This window comes from Folsomia candida, unplaced genomic scaffold (assembly GCF_002217175.1).
Source record: "Folsomia candida strain VU population unplaced genomic scaffold, ASM221717v1 Fcan01_Sc047, whole genome shotgun sequence".
Lineage (NCBI taxonomy): Eukaryota > Metazoa > Arthropoda > Collembola > Entomobryomorpha > Isotomidae > Folsomia > Folsomia candida.
Window position 1 is genome coordinate 465,148 of NW_019091239.1, and position 24,724 is coordinate 489,871.

The window sequence follows — 24,724 nt, forward strand, 5'->3', positions numbered from 1 at the left end:
GTAAGTGTGTCAAATTTTATTTATTAGCCAAAACAAGCCGAATTTCGATCTGCTAATTTTGCATAATTAGCTGAAAAGTTCTTTGAAACTTTACTATGCATTTAATTATTTAAATATAACACTCAAATAACTGTTCAAATAATAAGCTATATAATTAATTGGTATGAATACGTAGCATGTCGTGTCGTGAATTTATTCTAACTACACAATACTAGTCTCCATCCTGCATACAATTAATTTACAATGCGAGTTATGCGTACACATCCGGTCAAAAATATTTTATTGCTCATTGTAAATATACCATGCTTGGATTTATCACTAATCGTATGTAAGCCCACCATTTTACGTGAAACCAATTTCATAAACATCCCTCGGATTTTGCAACATCGTTTCCGAATATTTCCACATTACGAATTACCTCCGGAATTTTTGCTTAAAATGTGGCTCAAGTTTGGCCTTATTTTTACAGCTATTTTATTGTTTCCAAACATTTCTGCCGAATTGAATATCAGCGTAAGACCTAAATACTATGTACAGATATGTATACTTATCAAATTTTTCGAAGTTTTAAAATTATAAAAATCCTGTAATTTCTTTATAACAGTGCTCACACGGAAGTCCGAGCGGGTCGCAGTGCAAACAGAGTCGAGACTGCTGTTCCAATAATTGCATAAATATTGGCAACACCTCTTATCCGACGTCTCGTTGGAAATGCGAATGATAATAAGTTCAATACATATGTATTTATGTAGAATAGTGCAAGTAGGTCAATTATTTTAAGTACAGGTTAAACTAACTTAAAAAGTTGTAGTTGATTAGTAATTTTACGAAAAACTGATTTTGATACCAATTTTAATACAACATATTTTTCAGCAATAAAAATTCTATATCTCCGATATATTTAGGTAATATTTATAATCAATCTTCAATAATTTCGGGCCAGTCTGAATAGAAAATTAGTTTCTACGTAATTATTTCGATATGTGAAGCAACTTTGGAAAAAATGCAAATTTAAAATGATCGTATAAATATGAATATCCTCGTAAAGGGTGCCAGACAGTGCATGCATAGCATTAAATACGTACAGATGTATGTAGGTGGTATATGTATATGGATTAAATAAATTATCGAGCCCTCCAACATTACATCGTAAATTGGTAAATATACGTAGGTGTTTTATTATTGATTTTCAAAAGGTATGTTCCGCACTGTTTGTGACCAAACTTTTGATGAAATAACAAACTTCGAATAAATTTAGGAGGTTGTGATTTTTTTCAGTTCTGTAGGTTAATATGAACACTAGAAATAAATCAGCAAACTTTACCTCGACGGAAAAAATGTCAGATTTGCAAATTAAATATCGTAGCGTGATTTAATTTTTAATGCTGGAGGGGCAATACGTGTCGCAGATTTATGATCGAATGCTTAAAATTTACGATGAAAACTGCCCAACACAAAACACAAATTCAATTGCGTCAATAATTTCAAATGATGGCGAAAAAAGTCTCGGACAAAAAGCCGCTAGAACGCCCAAAATCTGTTTCTCCCACAGAAAGGCTCCGGAAACTAGAGGAACCAATAATGAGAGATCCGCGATTGAAACTGCCCTATTTAGCAGATGAGATGGGTGTTCCAAAACCAACAATTTGTTCCATGTTAAATTCTTCGGTATGAAAATGGCTTCCTCCCGTTGGGTACCAAAATTGCTTTCGGCATCTCAAAAACAGGATCGAATCGACTTTTGGAATGAAACTTTTGCCCTTTCAAATGAAACCTGGAACTTGATTTATATTTTAATAGTTGGATATGATACTTGGGTTTACTATTATGACCCGGAGACCAAATAATAATTCACACAATGGAAGCACAGGGGGTCGCCACCGCCCATGAAAGCAAAAGTGCAAAAACCTGCCAAAAAATTGATGATTCCCATTTTCAAGGATACCAAAGGTCCCCTCCTTATTACATTTATTGGTAAAAATACTATGATAAATGGGGCAGCCTATGCAGGAATTTCGAAGGAGCTGTGTGCTGTGGTTGAAGAAAAACGTGGGGTCAAAAAAAAGAGTTGGTGCATTTTTAGCACGCCAAAGCGCCACCTCATACCTGGCTTTTGCGAGGGCTGCTGCAGACGGAAATCGCTTCACCTAGATAAACCACCTCCTGTACAGTCCAGACATGACCCTTGGTGATTATTATTCGTTTCGAAACTTAAAGAAAGACATCAGGGGGAAACGGTTTTCTGATGATAACGAAATCAAGTCGTAAATTTTGGCATATTTTCGAGGTAAATTTTGATGAGCTATTGCTAGTGTTAATGTTAACCTACAGAACTGAAAAAAATCCCAGCATCCTAAATGTATTTGAAGTTTATTATTTCATCAAAAGTTTGGTCAGAAACAGTGCGGAACATACCTTTTGAAAATCAATAATAAAACACCCACGTATCCATGTATGCACGTGCATATGTATGTTATTTATAAACCATGCAAATAATAAAAGTCTTGAAATTCTTACAATGCAAATAATTGGTTTTGTAAGAATTTAATCTTTTACGTAGAATGGGTAACCAATTCTTGCGTGTTTTGCTAAATATTATTGACCTATGTCTGCACATATGTACCTAGAGGTACATACATATGTGTATGTTTAAACTAATTAATTAATGTTTCGCTGTATGTCTACAAATTTTAATTCCTCATTTCTTCATTTCTCAGCCTATCTACCCACACTTTTTGGAAAAACTTAACGTCAAAATTTAAAATACATACATATTTACTTATATCCATCAGATGTCAAACATCAACCGCCACCCAGAAAACTTGTTGATGCCGTCATCAACTAATTTTAATTAGAATTACATACGTCGTAAAAAATGAATCTTTATCCATATGGAAGTATTGATACACAATTAACCTAAAACCTCTACTTGCAACTTATTTATAACAGACAGATTAAATTCCAAATTGTTTATTTAAATTCTCTGTCACATAATAAGCCACTGTTCAATCTCGTGTTGCATACCTGTACCCAAATATTGACAAGGCAACCATAACCCATCCTCATGCATAATTGTGTCACCCACATATTTATTTACCAACTTACATAACTGTTTCGATAGTCAATGCCATTCTAAATATAGTGCAAGCTGACATATTCATTTAGATATTTGTGTCAACGATGACCAATCCCTGGATTATGAAATGTTTTATGTAACAACCAGTGTTCTCGTCCAAAACTATTTTTTCCCAGGGCAGGTGGACAAAATGGTTGAAATGGTTTTAAACGTCCAATATGGAAAATATAGGGGCGCATTTATGGGTAATAGATATCTACTAGCCTCTTTTATAATCAATATTTCCAGCTTTAAACCTAAAATTCGTCATCGTCATAAATTTCTGAAAATTTTGAAACCTAACTCCTGAACAGTTTCGATTATATACGTAAAACTTCACGTTCTTCGTTTTTTCATATATATGTATGAATAAATGTCAATTTTAAAGGTTATTCGAGCTGAAACGTATGTATAACCAACTTAAATACATATTTTCCCAGAATTAAATGCCGAATAAGTATACGGGGTTAAATTTTGGAAATATTAAGTGTATTCAAGTTAGGAATTTTTCAAACGGATTTTTCCTCATTTTTACAAATTGTGGATTTTTCGAATGGTTGACAAAACGTGCATATTTCACATTTTGTCCCACTTATCAATCAAAACCCTGGTAACGTAGAAGCCGAATTATATAATTGGAATATGTACTTGATTACCTTACCAAAACTAAATTCCTATTTATTTACTATCTTGAAACTATTTCCTCATAACAGATTCCGCATTATGAAATAGTCAGATACGATAAGAAAACTTATGTCATTATGTCCGTGAGGGTTACATAAGAGTGACAAATGTGTCAGTACGAGAACAATGGAGCAGATAAAATAAAGTTAAAAATACCATCAATAACTGATCAGAGGGGGTATAAAAGGAGACTCAGGATGCACTCAAAATTTAATCCGCTTCTTCCAAACGAATAAAAATCCTCCAATTTTTTGAAAACCAGTAAAAAATGAAAACTTTCGCCATCCTCGCTGTCTGCATTGCTGTCGCCTTTGCGGGCGTCGTCAACCATCAAAATTGTGGTAAGAGAGACATTAATATATTGATCATTTTCTCATAACTTTTGTCAGAACTCTTAGAAATCCAGTATTAAAATAAACCGCACCAAACGCACACTCTAAATAAAGTTGTGCACAACCAGTTGTGCAAAAGAAAATTGGTAATTTTTGCAAGAAATTTGGCCAATAAATAGTTGTAACGGAGTCAAAATTTACACAACGGGATTGTGTAATTTTAGTTTGCACTTATGTTGGTCTAAATTTGTCTTCGTGTTGGCTAAAATTATTTTTGGTGATTATTGGGTAAAGATTACTAATAAGTTGGCCAATTTTTAAGCAAAAGTTGTGTAAATTTCCGTTTACACAATTGTTGGGTAAAATTTAACCAACAGTTTGGGGTAATATTGGACAACAAGTGGTTAAAAAAAGTTTGCTCAGTATGCCACCACCAAACGCCACCGCGAGGTGGAAGACTTAAAAATAACGACCGAGTTGAAGAGATTATAATTTATTCACCACTTAAAATTTTATAATTAATTATAAAACTAATCAAACATGACAGAACTATTAGAAAGTGCTCTGCATAATTGTGCTCTCACGCATTATCTTGAGAAGTTTAAGGGTAAGGACATCACAAATAATTATTATACCAAGGTTTTACATAATAAAAATTTTGCAAATTCTCAATAGATAATGACGTCGACGACAACGTCTTGAAGACTTTGACGGATTGTGCCGCTGGGTCCATGGAGGAGCGTCTCTTAGCTGAAATTGTACCATCGGTTGGTCACCGACTAAAGTTAATTGCAGCTGTTAGAGAGGTTAGTCAGTTGAGGTCAAGCAAATTAAATTTACAACGTTTTTCTTGTAGTATTTGCGGAAGTTATTTTGCCTCTTTTAAAGATTATTGTATATTATTATATAGTAAAATTTTACTATTTCCAATTTTCTTCCACATTTAAAAGTTCAGTTACATAACATTTTTCCACTTTTAATTGTAAAGTCTAAATATTTAAAGGAGTATGGAATGAATTTAATTCTCAAACCAATTGTAATTGAATTAAACTCCTTACACATAAATTCCACCAGATTAAGTTTTTTATCAAAGACTCCATTTACACATGTACAAATACTTCAATTTTGTGGCGATAATCTCGGTTTGCATACACTATTTGGGTTCACAGAAAGTTTTAACGCAAATTTTAGATGTAGATTTTGTAAGATGGGTAAGCAGCAGACTTTCACTGCCATTGAGGAAGTAATCGCACAAAGACGAAGCCTAGAAGACTATGAAAATGATTTACAAATTAATAATGTTAGCTTGACAGGTATTAGGGAAGGGACTATTTTAAATGATATTAAAGGTTTTCACATTACATCCAACTTTGCTCCAGATATTATGCATGATGTACTGGAGGGCATTTGTATAACGGAATTAAAACTGTTTTTAAAGCATGTGTGCCAAAACGGCTTTTTCTCTCTTACAGAAATTAACCACAGGATATCATCGTCCATTAAAAGTTATTCTCATTCCATTTCCAAATTACCAGAAATTGACATCGGTTTTGTTGAAGGAGACAAAAAAACCTGCTTTTCTGCATCGGAAATGAGCCACTTTTTCTTAATTTTCCCCGCCATATTTGGTGATAAATTGTCTAACGACGATAAGCATTGGATTTTAGTTTTACGGTTACGTAGGATTATTAGAATCTTAATGGCACCACAAATAAGTAGGCCAGGGATCAAGTTGCTAAATTATTTAATTTCTGAGCATCATGAAACATTCATTAACTTGGCTCATAGTAACTTGACCCCAAAATTCCATCACTTGTTACACTACGCCAACGCTGTAGAGCACTTGGGACCTCTTAAACAATATTGGTGCATGCGGTTTGAAGCAAAGCATCGATTGGCAAAAACTATTGGCAAAAACTCGTACAATTTCAAAAATATTTCCAAGACTATTGCAAGGCGCATATCACTTAACATTGCATTTTCACTATGTGAAGAAGTAGGCAGTGGAATAAATTACAAGTCCGGGTCAAGGACAATGTTTAACGATTTGAAGGTTGTGTTCGATTTTTCTAAACTCTCCATCAATCCAAACGACGATGTACTTATTGTTGACTCGCTCACAATTAATGGCACAAAAGTTAAATCTGGAAATTATTTCATTTTGAATGACTCTGCTTCCGAGTTGCAATTTTGCCAAATTTGTTTGTGCTTAATTTATGACGAGAAGGCTCATGTTGTTGGAAAGCTGGTAAAATGTGAAGAATATTTTTTTAATTCATTTTTGTTTAAAATATCTGATTTTGGGAAACCGATTTTAATTGACCCTAAAACCCTAGAGTTAGAATATCCATTATTGGTTGTCAACAACCTGGATGACCCGCATGGTGATGGTTTAATTTGTTGCCCAATTGAATTAGTTTAAAAGAATTTTTTGTACATATGTATATATAGTTAGGGAAATTAAGCTCAGAGACTGAACAGCGAGCAGAGCGAGCACAAGTGGAGGAAACAATGAAAATAATAGTTGTAAGAACCATAAATTTTATTGCATTCAAATTTTGTTTTAATTCACAGCTATGTAATTGGTTGTTAAACCATCTTTTTTATTACAGATTGACAACAATATTAGCGTCAATTCTCAAAATTCTGAGAGTGTTGGAGATTTGACAGTGGAGTTATTTTACTCTCTTATTGCATGAAGTTTGTCAGCTGGCATTGGTCAAAATTTAACAATATACTTAGTTAATTTTACACAATTAATGAGTAAAGTGATTGGCCAACTGAGTTGGGTAAAATTTGTATAACAACGTAGCAGTCCCAAATTTCACACAATATTGTGGTATAATTTGGTCACCTTTAGAGCAGAATTTCCACAACTTTATTTAGAGTGCACATAAAGAAGTAGCTTCAGCGACTTATTGGAGGAGACTTTATGAGTACAATCAGCCATCGATTTTACTTTATCTCATTTCACCCCAGCCATCGATTTTACTTTATCTCATTTCACCCTAGCCATCGACTTTTAAAATCTCATTGCACCCCAACCTCGCCCCCGACAGCGAGGGAACACATAATTTCAATCTGACATCGATGACATCTCACTGACATCTCGCATGACGGCACATCCCGCATACTTATCCCAGATTTCTATCTAAAAGTGTACTAATTTTCCTAAAATTGTTCATGTAGGTGGTGACGGACAAGTCGTCCAAATTAGGATAAGCGATTGCGAAGGGTCAATCGCAGAAATGATTCCGGGCGTTGAATACCTCTGCGAAGGCGACATCATCCCCGCCAACGCGTCGGATGCGCTCCATCTCACCGTGACGGTGCGCTACCAGGGCATCGATATTCCCGTGATTGACGCCGTCGTGCCCAACTCGACCGTGCTTCCGGACGTGCAGTACACGCTGGCCTGGTCCGTCACCCCAGGCGCGGTCCCCATCGGGAACACGGTCCAAATCACGTCCGCCGTCTCGGACGAGGCGTCAGGTGTGCTCGCCATGTGTGCGACAATCATGGCGAAAATTATTGCTCCCGAAGAAACCACGACAATGTCTGGGTCTGAACCGACGATATCTGCTGCGTACTAAAATTGTTTGGGTAATATTCATGAAATTAATTGTTTCCTGGTTTTAGGAATTGGCATAATTAATTGTTTTAAATTAATTTTGTAACATCGAGATGAACTGGGTGAATAAATTATTTCATATTGTAACTTGCGATACAGTTGTGGATAAATTTTGCAAAAAACATGTTGGAAAATACTTGGCATTGAAGCTACTGATTAGTACTTGATTACATCGTTTAACTTTATTAAGTAGCTTAAGCTACTCTATGTGAAGACGTTGTCGGTCCGTCTGACTGTGAAGAGGATATCGAGAGATTGCATAAAGATAATCGAGATAGGTTCACTGGCGTATCATACAGATGACCCTAGGGGGAGGATCCATGGGGTTGATCGGACCAGCCCCACTTGAGGCGAGGGGCTGGGATGGGGGGCACAATGCGATTTTTACTGAAATTGAATCTATATGGAATCTATAGATGAAATATAATGAAATTAAGCGTCCCTGCACTGTTATGGACGTAGTCGGAGTTAAGTGAGACAAAGAAAATAGATGAGATATGTAAGTGCTAATTTTTATACTTTATTGTAAAGTTAATTTTTGGTATTATACTAAACTCCGTTTCAAGCTACTTGATTTACTGCGTTGAGTACATTAGCCGAACGAACCGAATTATTTTATTATTTTACACCTGTTATTTTTATTTTGGCGTTTAAATCATGCAAAATTGAATAATTTAAACGCCAAAATAAAATAACTGGTGTCAAATAATAAAATAATTCGGCTCGTTTGGGTAATGTAATTCACTTGAGCTACTCAAGTAACGTGAAACAGAGTTTACAAAACTATTGGTAAATTGTAAATTGACCGTTTGTAAATTGACCGTTTATTCCAAAAACTTAACGTTGCATTAAAGTAGGAAAAGTTGCATTTGTCCCAAAACTCATCAAAATTTGATGATCAAATTGATGCCAATTAAGAAATTTGCATTAGAAGACACTGCAGAGTGAGATTACAAATCTCAAATTTTAGCTTTGCATAGTAAATAGTCGAGTGGGAAAAATTTTCCCCACGCTATTTTCATTAAAATCATGCATAGGGAACGCGCATAAAGCAGGTGACAATTTTTTACCTTTGTAGTGTGACTAGTAATGATGCTCAATGTGGTTGGAAATTAAACTTGCTTTGAGTAAATACCATAAATATCTAGCTATTTGTCATGACCAAATCGGTCATGCACGGTCCCCAAGAAAGACAAGTATGCATAAACGGTCAAGTCAATATTTAACATGTGTTCTAGCCAGGAGTAAAAAAGTACAAGTATTTTACACATTTCTTTTTACTTATTTCAAATTAATTAAAAGTAATTAATTGAATTAATTGAATTCCATAAATCTAACTCGCTGGTAAGACCATTCAGACACGCAATTCACGCAATCAGTGGTAACTTTGTAAAATCTGTATGTACATTTAGTAAAAATAATTTTGCCAGCTTTTCTAAAATAAAATACACCCTTGATCTGAGCAAGCTTATAAAAATTTCTAAGTTAATTTTGCTTGGAAGTATTTTTAAAGTTTTTTATTAGTTTGCAAGTTTACAGAATTTACGGATTTTACAATATCACTCCGTGAATTGTCTCAATACACAATATTTGATATTGAAAGTATGTATGTAAATTATAAATAGAAACACAAAGTCATATATATTTATCTATAACAATGCGATGACGATTTTGCGTCAATCGCGCTCCGATTTTGACGAAACCACAAGAATTATGAAATATGTAGATAATTAAACGTGTTTCAGGATTTTTCACAATGCTCAGTTTAAACTTAATTATGACGGAATCCGTTAAGGAGGATCTGTATTTCTCTCCCTCCCTAGAAAATTTTCACGGGAAAAATACAAATTCTCCAAGGATTTCTAATTAATTAGTCAATCTAATTAATTATATAATTAAATAGCATGTTTAAACTAATTATTAATTACTAATTAAGGTTAACTAGTACTACCAAAGCTAATTTTAATTACTAATTAATTAGAAAATCACTGAAAATCACCAATTAATTGGTCAATGTTCTAATTAATTAGCTAATTAATTGGCTTAATTAGTAACCTGAGTTTAATTACTAATTACTAATTAATTAGATAAAATATTTGATTTCTAATTATCAATTACTAATTAATTACAAATGTGGCCAATTAAAAAGCTCTGAAATTCTCACGCTCACGGATTCCGTCATAATTTCGTTTGAACTGAGTAGCATGAAAAATCCTGAACCACGTGTTTAATTATTTATCTAAGGTTGCATAATTATCGTAGTTTCGTCAAAATCGGAGCGAGACCGCTGGCGTCATCGCAGTGAAAGTATTGATTAATTAATACTTAATAAACATTGTTAAACAGTAAAATTTGGTTGCTCGTATCGCCCGACAATTTCTCCCCGAAGTTGGAATCTCCACCAGAGGAAAGAAGCGTAGAGGAAACCGCACTAAATAATGCGATCGTAAGCCAAGTATTTTCAGACTGTTCGTCTTGTAAATTTTCAATTTTCTCCCCTATCTTAATAAATCCTTCAAATCTCAGTTGCTGCCAAGCACCTAGGAGCATCAAACTTCGAATGTTTTGAATAATTTGTCGTGAACCTACATATCTATACAGATGTGTATCGCTGGCTGGAACCCCCTACCCGTATGGTACCTTAAATCCCTGGAGCAATTCAATTGTAATTTACGCAAGGCGTAAGCAAAAATTTTGATCCAAAATCTATGCTTATTCCTTCCCTGGTGTTATTTGTATTATGTGAGGAGGATTCCTACCCATAGGGGTAGACATCCAGCTGCGCAGGGCACCAGTTGGACCTATTGCAGACCCCTGGTGTTAATGAGTAGACCAGTTCTACATCCAAAATTTCCAACATTCACGCTCAAAATTATTTATGTAGAAAAAATCAAAACATACACAAAAATCACATTTGTCTCAATGTTATGCATATTATGATTTTTCCTGAAAAAGTTGAAGCGTGAAAGTTGGAAATTTTTGTGTTTAAATGATCTACGCACATATGTAAATACCTCCAATTTGACGTGAGGGTCATTTACTTTTAAAACTTGGGATTTAGGGTACCAGTAGGTGGCGGTCTGGAATGAATACACAACCATGTTAAATTCGGTTAATTAAAAGTCTTGGACTTTTAAAATTTCCAGATTTTGAACAAAATATTGATCGAGTCCTACACCTCGCTGAAAACGGCACGACTAGTTTGCCACTTCTGGAATGATATCGTCCTCTCCCATCCAAATACAGGACTTGCGTTAAAATTGGACGCCAAATACGACGAAAATAGGGACCCTTTGTCCTTCTACGATTTATTTTCCACAGTAGATGGCCGGCTTGCGAAACAGGTCATCACCACGCACGGTTCCAAGGTTATGTACGACATTACATGCAAGCTTACACATTTTTGTGATAAATTTAGCGATAACGTGCAAAGTTTGGAGCTCTTAATCGATGACGCAAACTACTTCACATGCATCCATAAAATTTTAACTAATCGCTGTCCAAATTTGAAAAGGTTGCATATTTTTTGCAAAATTGATCCGAATCTCGAGAACATTGTGCTCCAACCGTTGCCCCCAAAACGAAATTTGGTATCGTTTGTACTCAATTCTGAAATGAAAACGCCGATGCAGACTCTTACGAGTTTTTCTCAGCTTGTTATCGATGCCTCGCCAAATTTAAGGGAGGTCACAATTCCATGGGGAATCTATCCCAATTTCGAAAATTCTAAATTTCTCGCCTACTTAACCATCACACTGGATAACTTCGACGCAGCTAAGATTGCGCGCTTTGACCCGGCAGCCCTGTCACGTGTCCTGAATCAGACTAGTGGTCAACTGGTCAGTCTGTGCTTTGGCGAACACGATTTACGGAAATCCATCTACGGTTCGAAAACCTGGACGAGGAAAGAATTCCAGTTGCCGAGAAAGATGCCGAAATTGAGAAAGTATCGAAACGTGCTGCTCGACGTTTTTCAGTGCGACGACGTCTTGGCAGATTTTGAAAAAATGCCCGCCCTGAAAACGCTCGTAATTGGGAAGACAGATTCAACAAATTCGGTATGTTTGCACGAATTTTTGCAAGCTGTTGTCGACGCGGGGAAGATTTTGGGGGGTGTGAAAACTTTGAAGATCTTTGAGATACATGACGTCATTTTTTTTGAGGGATTGAAGACTGCGTTTCCTAATTTGGAGAGCTTGGAGGTGGACACGTGTACTAAGAAGGATCACTTCTTAGAAAAAGAAAGTGGGATGAAGTTGGGCGTGGTTATGAACGCGTGTGGTGGGTGGAGCGGGCTGAAACACTTGGAATTAGGACTGCCAACGTATCCAGAGGAAGTTAAAGACGTCCTTCAGACTATGTTGGATGGCTTGAACTTGTGTAAAGGTTGGTAACATATTTTTGAGATTGTGAGGGAACGTCCATAAATGATGCAAGGGAAAAATTCAAATTATTCCAACCCTCCCTCCCCGCCTGTCGCACGTTATATCGCCTTTTAAAATGTGATGTGGCACAAATAGGCCTGTCCGCAAAACACCCCCCTCAGGGGTAACATAATTTATTGACGTCCCTTTATTCAACAGGCAACATGTATGCATGCATGTACCTCGGACCTTCCTCTGGCTAATACATACATCTAATTCGACATGCACTCTAAAAAACTTGGTTACAATTATAACCAGAAAGTAATAAGTAAAGATATATTTATGAATCTACCGCCACGGTTATTAATTTGTCACCAACTGTTCATAAATTTATCACCACTAGTATTATACATTTGTTACTAGTGGGGACAGATTTATAAGCAGTTGGTGACAAATTTATAACCATGGCGGTAGAGTTATATACATGTGACACATGTCAGGTGTTTACTTTGTGGTTATAATCGCAACTGCAATTTTTAGAGTGTACGTACATATGTATTTACATGTATGTAATTCTATTAATGAAGCATTATGCGTATCATATTTACGTATATGAATACCTAGTCACTATTTCATCGCTAAAATTAACCTTTATTGCTAATTTCCTTTATTTTCATGCTGATCTAAACTTCAGGGCTTAAAACGTTGAGAATGGTGAGATACCATAATATCAATTTTCCATCCGATTTGACCGATACCGAGATCGACCTGTTTAAGCAACTGCTCCTCGCGATGGATGGAATGGACGAGGTCGAAATTCAAAACCTTTATGTATGTATGTACTTTGTGGGGTGACCAGACTACTCATTAATAGAGATAGCCAGGCCAGCGGCGGTAGCACATTTAAGGCTAATTGCCGACTCCCCTAAGAACACTTGCGTTTAATATTGCGAATTCTGCCATTCGCGATCCTTTAAGAATCTTCCAGACTTAGCAATAAACCTTGCTAATCTGGCAAACGGCATTTCAAGTAATTCCTCGGAGGTCAGATAAAGCCCTTCGAGTACTACCAGTCTGGTCATCGCAAAACAATCACACTCTGTAATAAAGTGATACCCTGTTTCCTTCCCCTGTCCGCATAAGCAGCCAGGGGACGACACCAGGTTCAAATTATACAGATGTGAGTTCAAAGTATTATGCCCCGTTATTACCTGAACCAGTTGGCGCAGTGAATTACGGTTTAATTTTACAATGTTCCCCAAGTTTGCCTGGTATGGCTCCTTAAGAAAGAGTTTGGTCTGCTTACACAGATGGGTGTCCTGCCACCTAGATTTGTGTGCTTGTTCAGCCCACTCTCTACAGGCCTTTTTACGGTCCGATTTCCCAGGCCCGCAAACGGTTACTTTACTAGAGAGGTTATTGCAAAGGTCCATGTGTGACATAGGCCCTTTGAATCCCCTCCCATACCATCCGAACCATTGGTTGTTCACTTGCAAACGATACATTGTTGAAAGTGCGACTCTTTGAATCCGAATGTCCATCGGTTCAAGCCCGAATAGACACTCCAAACACAGATAATTCCAATTAATATAAATTCTAATAATTCTAATAAACCAATCGCAGATGGAGTACTCCTCATGGTTCCAGAGGTCGACAACATTGCCACCCTCTGTACCCTATCCAGGAGTTTCATATGGCATTTGACTTTCGAAGCACTACACCACACCACTGCCCCATACTCCATTGTCGGTCGGACTATGGTTTTATACATCCACATCACTGTAGAAGGTCTAAGTCCCCAAGTGGGTCCAATCGCCCTTTTACAGACAGCCAGGGCCATCATACCCTTCGTAGCCCTGTCCGTACAATGTGGTTTCCAAGATAGATTGTTGTCAATTGTGACCCCAAGATATTTTGCAGATTTAGTAAACGGAATAGGTTTACCAGCAATACTAAGTAAAGCTTCGCCCCCTACCCGCTTGCTCGTGAGTAGAATGGCAGCCACCTTGTCGCTCTCAACGCCGAGGTCTACTTGCTGACTCCACCTATTCACTATATTGATGCTCCGCTGAGCATCCTGTACCACTGTCCCCAGATCCAGTCCGCGACTCAAAGTACTTATATCATCGGCATAGCCGTTTGAATACACCTGTGGTAAAGAGTTCCTCAATTTCTTGAGTACCTCATCCACCACTAGGTTCCAGAGCAGGGGAGAAAGTACGCCACCTTGTGGGCAGCCCCTTTCCGCCACTCTGCTTAACCCGTGAGATGCTGTACGCACCACCCGGTTTCTAAGCATGTGCGAGATTAACCTTGCACACACCGGATCGACTTTATTCCTGTACATACCATCTTCAATGGACCGAACCGTTGCATCACTGAACGCCCCCCGAATGTCCATGAACACAACAATTGCGTGCTCACGTGTCCTCAGGGTTCCTTCAGCTCTTGCAACGATTTGGTGCATTGCGGATTCCGTTGACCTACCTTTCATATACGCGTACTGGTTGTTGTCCATCAGTCCCCCTATTAGTTCGGGAGTCCTGATGTGCCAGTCAATCAGACGTTCAAATGTTTTGAGAAAGAAGGAAGTTAACGAGATGGGTCTCCAACTGTTAGCCCTCTCGTAACTATCCTTCCCTGGCTTTGGTAGAAAGATGACCTTAGTCTCCCTCCACGCCCTCGGAGTGTAGCCATAGTGCAAGCAGGCCCTCATGACCGTAGCCAGAGGTCCACTCACACTTCCGCTGACCACTTGGAGCATTCGGGGAAACACTTCATCCACTCCCGTAGCCTTATAAGGACCAAATGACTTGATGGCCTTTTCCACCAGCTCCGGGTTGACATAATTGTCGATCCCCGCAGTGGTTTCTACTACTTGAGACATTCCCCGTTGATCCCCTTTCGGGTCCGGTGGGTAATGTTTCTCAAGCAGAAGTTGCAATGATTGTTTCACATCCACGGTATACCCACCATTCGCGTCCTGAATGCGCCCGAGTCGATTGACCTGGTCATTTTTCAGTACACGATGTAGCCGAGATGTTTCATGCGTGGATTCAATTTCTCCACAATAGGTTCTCCAAGAGTCCCTCTTTGCCGTCCGGAGTGCAGATGTGTATCTATTCCTGACGGCGCAGTAAGCCTCCCACGAGTCCCTATTTTTATCCCCCATGTACACCTTCCATTGTACACGCGATGCCTTCCGTAAAAGGTCCAATTCCCGAGACCACCACGGAATTACGCGTTTCCGTGGTTTAACTAGTTTCAGAGGGCAAGCTACGTCAAACCCCTCTTTCAGAACCCGAACGATCCTATCGACCTGCATGTCTATTTCCTCCGTGGAGGAAATCTCCATGCCGGCCATAGTGCTCAATTTCGGTTTCACTTGCTCCGCGTAGAGCTCCCAATTCGTTTTCTTTTTGTTCCGATAATACATTGGTTCCGGTGAACCCATACGTATATCGGCTTTGATAAACCGATGGTCGGATAATGATTCCTCATCATCCACCCTCCAGTTCCTCACCAAAGGAAGTACCCCCGAAGAGACAAAAGTTACGTCTAGTACCTCCTGTCTATTCGAAACCACAAACGTTGGTTTATGACCCCTGTTAATGCAACAGATGTCATTCTCCGTTATGAATTCACACAACTTCTCCCCCCTTACGTTAATATCTGAGCTACCCCATAGAGTGTGATGTGCGTTGCTGTCACAGCCAAGTACCAATAACAAGTTATTGTTCCTACAATGCTGTACCAGCTCCACCACTCCTCTAGGGGGACACTCCTCCTCGCCCGGCATATACACCGAAGCATACACAATCACTCCATGCCGCCACTCAGTGGTAATTGACACAAGGTCTCTCCCACAAAATTCATGCATAAGCGATGCTTTGACATTTTTACTTGTAAGAATGCATGATCTTGGGTTCTTCTCTGAGTCCCCACACGCAAACAAGTTTCCTACCTCATTAAGACCCCTCACTTTGCCCTTGTAGGCATAAGGTTCTTGAATGAGGCATATACCTGTCTGCCCCTTATCAAATACTACCCGGCTTAGGTTCGCCGATGCAGCTTTGGAATGGTGCAGGTTAATTTGCACTAATGAATGAATTTTACTTCGATTCATAATTAAATCAAAACAAATATACTACTAAACCCCTATGCTACCCTACTTACTCCTCCCCTATAGGGCCCTCCCCTCAAGAGGGGGAGGTTTAGAGTTAAGTGTAAGCAGGTCATTATAGTAGTATATTTCTGCGACTAGTCTGCCGCTATCCGCCTCGTGAGACTTTTGATGCAGGTATTTTACATCCCTTGCATCAAATTCATTTACATATTTATTTATCTTTGTGAGAGGAACTGTGGTGGTGGTGGTGGCCGCACCGGAAGTGGGAGTAGCGAGGGTGAAGGAGGGTGCAAAAACTGCCCCCACCCTAACCCCCATGTACCCTCCCATCTGGCCTTCGTGACAGGCCCTCCCACACAACCTCACACCCCCCACCACTGCTACCCTCACGTCTACCATTTCTTCCTCCGTTCTCCACCAGCGACCAGCTCCCCACCGTGATGGTTGTGCTGATCGGTGGTATTTTACGGTTTCATTACCCTTTCTCTGCAGGGATTTTTCATTCCCTGCAGCTAAATTCCATGTATGTACATATGTATGTACATATTTAATAGCAACAGTGGTGGTGGTGGTGACAGTACTAGAAGTGGGAGTGGTGGCAGCATAAAAAGTTGCGAAAAACGCCCCCTTCCACACCACCATACTCACTCCCATATTCCCTTCACGGCAGGTCCTCCGACACTATCTCCCACCCCCCACCACTGCTACTCTCACTCTCCCCATCCTCCCCACAGCCTCCCACTTACGTGGTGACTGTGGGGGGTGTGTCTTACCTTCAAAATGCCAGTTTCCTCCAAAATCCAGAAAATTTGGGAGCAGAGCACTTTTTTCACGTATGCACACATTCAAGTTTCCCGCAAGAGTCCAAACCTTTATGTAAGTTATATACCGTGGGTTCGATTTCTGTGTCTGTCCCGGGAACCGGAGTACAGCCCGTCCCGGAAAATGGCGGACCCTAAAAAAAAAAGGTCCGCCAATCTAACGAGATTATCATTAACACCCCTCCCCCCCCCCCCCCGCTCGATACGTCAGATGGGCAGCTATGGTGTAACCCTTAAATTCAGGGATGATTGCAGGGATCGCATCGTTCGAGCAAATATACGCTTACGAAAGAGCTCATAACGCTTGTGCTTAAAAGCGCCCGCGGAGATTATTCTAGCACCATTGGAGATTAATAAAGCGCTGGAGCATTATTAAGCCGCTGACGCCATGGAGCTTTATTTAACTTGGCGAAGCTAAATAAACCTCCATGTTGAAAATTAGATCGTGACCATCCTCATTTGATCTTGACGGCTATTTTTGATTACGGGGATAGGTATACAGCGTCCGAGCTTGGAAATTAGTAAGATATCGGCGGCGCTCCTGTGATGCAATTTTTTAGCAGTATCAATCTATTTTGAATGCTTGCTTTGTCAGAATTTCTTCAATATAATTTAACTTATGTAGGTTTCTTTCTTTCGCTAATGCATATTTATTTTTTTATAAACTATGCATCCATATTTGTATCGATTATACGAACAATTAAGTCGTTCTGCACATCGACAAATAATTTGTTTGGTTTATAGCTCAAGCTTTGTGATACATAAAACATTATCAACTAATTTAGGTAGCGAAAATATAAAGATCGAAATATACATACAAAAGAAATAATAACTGATATGTGGTAATAGACATATTACAAAAAATACATTTCCAGGCTGATGGAGGTCTGATAATTCTAGTACCAATTGAAAGCTAGTTGGCTGGTAGGTGAAAAATTCTTTTTCATTTGTGATTATTTTTGCATGAGTTTCAATGGCTCCCATGTTCTTATTTCTGAACAATTTAAAATTAGCCAAAATAGGGGAAATCCACTTCATTCCTACCCGTTGCTATAATTAGGGGACCCTGATATTAGAGTTTCTAAAAAAAATCAAATTTCTATGCGTCTTCGTGGGAAACTGTATCGTAAAAACTTGGTTTGTTTGATTTTTTCGTTAAAAAAAATTGCCAGATGAGGTGCTTCAAATCCCCCATCTTGAATACGTTTGATTTTTGCCAAATGTACATACAATTATAGTTATCAAATCAGCGTGGTGCGCAAGGGAAATTAAATTAAAGGATCAGCGGTTATTACGTTAGGTACTGAATTTTCAATGAAGTCTACATTTTTGTAATTTTCAGTTATAATTCTATTTTTTGCCTTGGACTACTCCAGAAATTTATCGAAATTAACAATTTGGTAACTTGTTCATAAAGTCAAAAGTTCCTACAAGAAACGTTCTACCAGATAAGGACACAGTTGGCTTAATCACTCCAAGTTTTAGTTGCCTGAAACTTATCTATTTGCTAGATCTTCTCACGATTCGCTTCGCACATTACAATAAATGCAAGTATAAATATTAGGCCTTTGCACTTTCTTATCATACAAATTTTTATTTTGGTTCATTAACAAGGATTGATGATTAGGCTAGAATATTTTCAGACTTGGGCAAAGAAAAAAAGAGGTGTGAAAATTGCGCTCTTCTCACAAGGAGAAGGTCTTAGGTAGTTATCTCGAATTTTGACCTGACTAATTTTAAATTACATATTCACGCTCAGAAAGAGGAAGGACAATTTTTGAATTTTCTTTAATGCACTTAAATATTTTTGTCAGTGGAGGAGTTCTTAAATAAATTTTTCAGCGAAATGAAAATTTTTCGAACGCTGTAAACTTTCTTATTTCAATTCGAGTTCAAAAACAACACGTTCGTTCAGAATGTTATTCATCAATTAAAAAACTCCAATTTTCAAAAACTTTCAATCTTAAAACATTTTTTATGTAAAAAAGTTTGGAACTAGCATGAAGTCTTAATAGTTTTTGGAGGCATATTTATTAACTCCGACCTTTATGGTAGTCTGAAAATTTCGCTGTGACAGAACAATGATTTAGTTTCGTTCAAAAATTGGCCGTTCATGAACCGATTGTCCTAAAATTATGATTATGTGCTTAAATTGTGCCCAGATAAATTATGCAGACATCGTTGGCAATCTTTTGTAGTAGGAGTAAGTTTTTAAGCCGTTTACATAGCATTAATCACGATTTTTCATGTTTGAATGCTTTATTTTCATTTTTCATCGATAGCCTTGATTACCATTTAAAATCAGATTGAAACTGATGTCTGCGTAATTTATCTGGGCACAATTCGAGCACAAAATTATAATTTTAGGATAGTCGGTTCATGAACTGCTAATTTTTCAACTAAACTAAATCATTGTTCTGTTACAGCGACATTTTCAGACTACCACTTACCTGATCAAGTTGGTGTTGCTTAAAAAAATATTTAATTGTTTTACTCCAACTTTGCTTCGAGAGAAAAATTTTCAAAATCACATGAAACGTAGAAATCGGGGGTTCAAACCCATCCCGTTTCTAGGGCTTGGGTTTCTAAGTTCTTTTTCTGGTACTTTAAAATATTTAAAACTTGTACCAAAATTAATAGGTTATGTATTTCGAGCCCTGCAAAATTTTTCCAAACACCAAGTCATGCAAACGTTTTTGAAATGAAATTTTCAAAGACATTGAGACGGAAATATATTTTTTTTTAACAAGCATAAAAAATTTTCTAGTTCAGCCTTCCCAGATATTTGCAGCTTGTGAGCGAAGACAAGAAACGATTACTAGTTTTTTGGCCACCGCGATTAACTCGTAATCTGATTAGGGTTTGAAACAAATTCAATAAGAATTCAATAAATATAATATCCAGTCTAAAAATGCACAAAATTTCACGTTGGCATGGGTCCATTACTAGCTCTTCCACTCGCCACTACCATGTCATTATGATAAAAATCCATGGTAAAATTTGGTAACTTTGATTTTATAATCTAAATTTTAGTGAAAGTGAAAATATACCAATCATACAACAATGCGGGGGCAAATAATAAAAAAATGCTTAATTTGATTCACTTTGTTTTGTCTCAACAAACTCTCAGGATTTTTCATGAAATTTAAATATTACTTTATAACATGAAATTGGTCATTTTGGGAAGTACAAAAAGGTGCAGTTGTTTAAATTGTACACAACGGGCAAGATTTGTACATACCGTAACAACTCAAATAGTAGCCGTCTGTATTTTTATAATTTTGTAAATAGTAGCCCCCGGCTATTATTTAAGTTTTTGGGGTATGTAAATATGTACATACATAATTTTTGCACAAGCAGGGCTGCGTGTTTTAAAATTATTTTAACTTGAAATTTTGAAATTCCAAAAGTAGTTCTACTTTGGGAATTTCAAAATTTCAAATTTCAAATATACAAATTACCTGGTTCTACACCCAAATTCGTCTATTAGAAATTACGGTCCAACATATTGGAAATGAGCACTAAACGGGCACTGTAGCTGATTTCAGATTCTCTAATTATGCCGAGAATAAAGTTCATTTGCTCCTTCAAAGGATAATCTGACATTTAAATTTGGAAATAAGAAAGTTGCAATAAAATTTTGCACCCAACTATAAAATTCAAACACGTGACTTAGAAAACTTTGGCCACGAATGTCTCCCAAAATTTTTATTTCAGAGTTTAATGGAAATTATCAGTAAAAATTTTCGTCGAAACTGTCCAATGGGTTACTCCACGAGAAATGGTAATGGACCTGATGTCTAAAATCGATTTTTTTGAAATCCTTCAAGTATGTGTTAGAGGACCTTAAAATATTCAGAAAAATCAGTTTCCCCGTATTTTTGAAGTTTCAATGGGGCTAATAGGAGGGGGTGTGGCTTCCGTTGAGATACCACCTTTACGCAGCCGTTATTTCACGCAGGGACTCAAAATTTCACATGTGGGTACCATGGGCCAATACAATTGCGGGTCTTTTTCTCTTTTTTTGAAATTAGGTCATAGTGACCGTTTTTAGGTCAAAATGTGCATAATATCTAATTTTTTGTAAATCGTCTCACATAGCCCCGTAAATGGGGCATCATCAGAAAGGTCTTGGCAAGAGGATTCAGAATATATATACTTTGTATGGTGTATGACCATCCCCTGGCAGAAAAATGAGGATTTTCAATTTCCCAGATTTTAACACAGCGGCAGATAGGAGAGGTAACATAGAAATAGATGGCAAAAACGCAAAAATATTGTTCTGCCTCTGGAACTCCAGGGAGTGGTCCCAGACCCCATAAAGTAGATATATTCTTAATCCTCTTGCCGAGACCTTTCCAATGATACCCCATTTGTGGGGTTATGTGCGACCTGAAGTTTTCATACTCATTTGACATGCGGTAAATTTTGACCTGAAAACGGTCATCGTGACCTAATTTCAAAAAAAGAGAAAAAGACCCGCAATTGTATTGGCCCATGGTACCCACATGTGAAATTTGGAGTCCCTGCGCGCAATAGCGGCTGCGAAAAGGTGGTATCTCAACGGAAGCCACACCCCCTCCTATCAGCTCTATTGAAACTTTAAAAATTCGGGGAAAATGATTTTTCGGCACATTTTAAGGTCCTCTAACACATACTTGAATGATTTCGAAAAAATCGATTTTCGACATGAGGTCCATTACCATGACTCGTGAAGTAACACCAATGATATACCAGAAAACCCGGTAATAAGTAGCAGTAATTTCAAATTGTGAACGACAAATTGGAAAATTCTGAAATCTCGGGATCCCATTTCCCGGGAATTACATTAATCCCGAAAAATCCCAGTAGCACAACCCCAACCAAGATCGTCGGCAATGTTCATTTTGGCTTAAAAAAATCAAAAATCCTAGAATTAAAATTCATGTAAAACCGTATTTTGTCCAATACCAAACTTTAGTGTTGGAATTTTTCAAAACTTCTACAAAAAAGTCACAATAATGATTCTAAATCACAGTCCTTTCTTACCTCTTGCCCAGGTGTATGATTTAGAAATTAGTGAATTAGACAACGACGGTGACAAGTTAAAGCACTTGTAGTCTGGACTCTCTGCCGAAAAATTGTCGTAGTGGTACACGTTCGCGATAAGTGCCATCTTTCTTTAAGGCGTTAATAGACTCAAGGCCACGGTTTTTAATATAAAGTTTTGCCTCGGCCAAGGTATAAAAAGTTTTTGTCCTCTTCCAGTTATGGATATGTTTTTGCGTTTTGAGAGGTGGTGTATTTTCTTCTTCAGAATCATCAGAATTCAATTCGAAATTATTAACTACAAAACTATAGATCGTTTTATTCGATAGTTCGCAGTATCAAAAGGTAACGTAACAATAAAGTATGGAAAGTTGAATTTCATTCAAGACATTAAATAAAGGTAAAATACTTACATGCATGTCACACCAAATCATTATTAACTATAACCTTAAAGAAATTTTTGAACAGTTTCAATCTAATTCACACTTTGGATACAGAGGATCACAGATCCTTATTGAACAGGACGAGAACTGACCTTAAGGAGACGTATGCGAGACGTGGTGGTGTGAGGTTGCTCTATCTTCAGCTCTCCTCGACTGTATAAGTGGGAATATTTAATTAATTAAGAAATTACTCACTGTTTGAAAATTTTGCAATTGTTATCTTGTCGATAATATACTACGAAACTGTTTGTACATTTCCAACTGTGTTATCAATTTTGAACTTGAGATTTTCATAAAAGCTGGTGAGAAATGTATCCCATTAATCCCTGTTAATACGTTGAATATTCATGTATCTTTATAACTGAATTCGAAAATTGTTATCAAATTGTTGTATTGTAAAAAACTCTTGTCAACTACATACGTCGCATCACTTCTATCTTCCCTGGCTGCCGTCCTACAAACCGTGATATATTTTTGGGTGTGGCGGGGACAGGGACGCCTTGCCTTCCACACCTCGACCTTGAGGGGACGCCCAATGGGTCACCCGCTGGGAACCATCGGGTCTCTGAGGACGCCTGGTCACACCCATGGAACCTGGCATGCATCATTTCTGTCGGAAGCTGGGGGTGGATCATTCTCTGTTGGGATTCTGACCTCACCATGTCTGGAATGTGCAACCTAACACCGTCTGAATAACGCCTACCCCTACGTAGATACATACGTACTTAACCTACATGAATATGTATTCTTGCAAAATGTGATTTGTACCGACATTATGAGCAACTTCGCACCACCACGTCACTTCGTTGAGAATAAGAATTGGACTTTAGCTATAATTAAAGCACACGTCTCCAGTTACGCTGTTGTATATATTACGTTGTAATGTTATAACATTTAAGATCTCGTAACTGTACGTAAGATTGTGATATGAAACTTGACGTAACGATTTGTAACTTGTTTATCATGTAATTGAATTGATCAACCACTGAATGTAACTTTATAGGCGTTTGCCTGAAAAAGTTCAAGAAATAAGCTGAATCCATCCATCCAACTGACCTTAAGACTGCCGTCGGCGTGGATGAATTTATTTTGTGTGTTCTCAATTTTTGTTGACCAAACGGTTTTAGAATACTAAGTAACTAAATACATTTTTGAAATTTCAGAAAGTTCGGAAATATAAAATATGTACCCTACCCTCGCAGTGCATGCGAGTTTGGCCAGTCTTTCTAACTGCATAATAAGGGTCTGCCATTCTGCATTTATGTACCCAACGTTCCCTTTACATAATCTTCCCGGAAAATCATGTAAAGGGGGTCATGCATAAGGCAGGTGACAATGTTTTTTACCCTGCAATGTGCCTAGTAATTATGCTCAATATCATTGGAAAGTCAACATGGTCTTTGAAATCAAACCCCATAAATATGTACCCGTATTTCGTAATCAAATCCATCATGCATGGTCCCAAATAAAAAGGTTCACAATGTCGAGCCCTCAAATGTAGATAAACAATCAAGTCAACACTGAACATGTGTTCTCGTTTGAAGGGAATAAAAAAAGTAGGAATATATGTATTTCCACTTATTTCAAATAAATTAAAATTAATTAGTTTCACTAATCTGAATATTATTAAACTTTAATTCTTGGTAAGACCATTCAGATATAAATAATGACGCAATTCACGCAATGATTGGTAACTTTGTAAAATATGTACGTTTTGTACAATAATTTTGCCAACTTTTGTAAAATAAAATACACCCTTGATCTAAGCAAGCTTATAAAAATTTTCAAGTTCTGCTTAGAAATATTTGTACATTTTTTTATTAGTGTGCAAGCTTACAGAATTTACTGATTTTAGAACATCACTCCGTGGATTGTCTCAATACAGAGTATTTGCTATTGAAAGTATGTATATTATAAATGGAAATACAAAATCATACATATTTATCTATCTAACAATGCGATGACGCCAGCGGTCTCGCTCCGATTTTGACGACACCACGATAATTATGTAACCTTATATAAATAATTAAACACGTGTTTCAAGATTTTTCATAATGCTCCTTTTAAACGAAATTATGACGGAATCCGTAAGCGAGAATTTCCATTTTTACCATGACATTATTCTCGCGATGGAGAGAAATACAGATCGTCGCTTACGGATTGCGTCATAAATTCGTTTA

The 24,724-nt window shown here is 37.5% G+C and overlaps 3 protein-coding genes and 1 long non-coding RNA gene across 4 annotated transcripts; all 4 read left to right on the forward strand.

The window, feature by feature from the left end:
* The first annotated feature begins 3,990 nt into the window (after window positions 1–3,990).
* Window positions 3,991–7,849, forward strand: LOC110861979. The gene is made up of 2 exons (XM_022111111.2): window positions 3,991–4,140; window positions 7,321–7,849. Exons 1-2 carry the CDS (start codon window positions 4,068–4,070, stop codon window positions 7,722–7,724), a joined length of 477 nt encoding a protein of 158 aa, XP_021966803.1. The 5' UTR covers window positions 3,991–4,067; the 3' UTR covers window positions 7,725–7,849.
* LOC118433340 lies at window positions 5,016–7,308 on the forward strand. The gene is made up of 2 exons (XM_035845152.1): window positions 5,016–6,657; window positions 6,744–7,308. Exon 1 carries the CDS (start codon window positions 5,144–5,146, stop codon window positions 6,551–6,553), a length of 1,410 nt encoding a protein of 469 aa, XP_035701045.1. The 5' UTR covers window positions 5,016–5,143; the 3' UTR covers window positions 6,554–6,657; window positions 6,744–7,308.
* A 2,264-nt stretch (window positions 7,850–10,113) lies between the features above and the next one.
* Window positions 10,114–12,474, forward strand: LOC118433314. Its single transcript, XM_035845115.1, has 2 exons — window positions 10,114–10,208; window positions 10,909–12,474. Exon 2 carries the CDS (start codon window positions 11,134–11,136, stop codon window positions 12,154–12,156), a length of 1,023 nt encoding a protein of 340 aa, XP_035701008.1. The 5' UTR covers window positions 10,114–10,208; window positions 10,909–11,133; the 3' UTR covers window positions 12,157–12,474.
* Window positions 12,475–21,736: 9,262 nt separating this feature from the next.
* On the forward strand, window positions 21,737–24,484 carry LOC118433336. The gene is made up of 2 exons (XR_004833326.1): window positions 21,737–23,635; window positions 23,708–24,484. It is a non-coding gene; the product is annotated as an uncharacterized LOC118433336 (long non-coding RNA).
* Window positions 24,485–24,724: the final 240 nt, after the last annotated feature.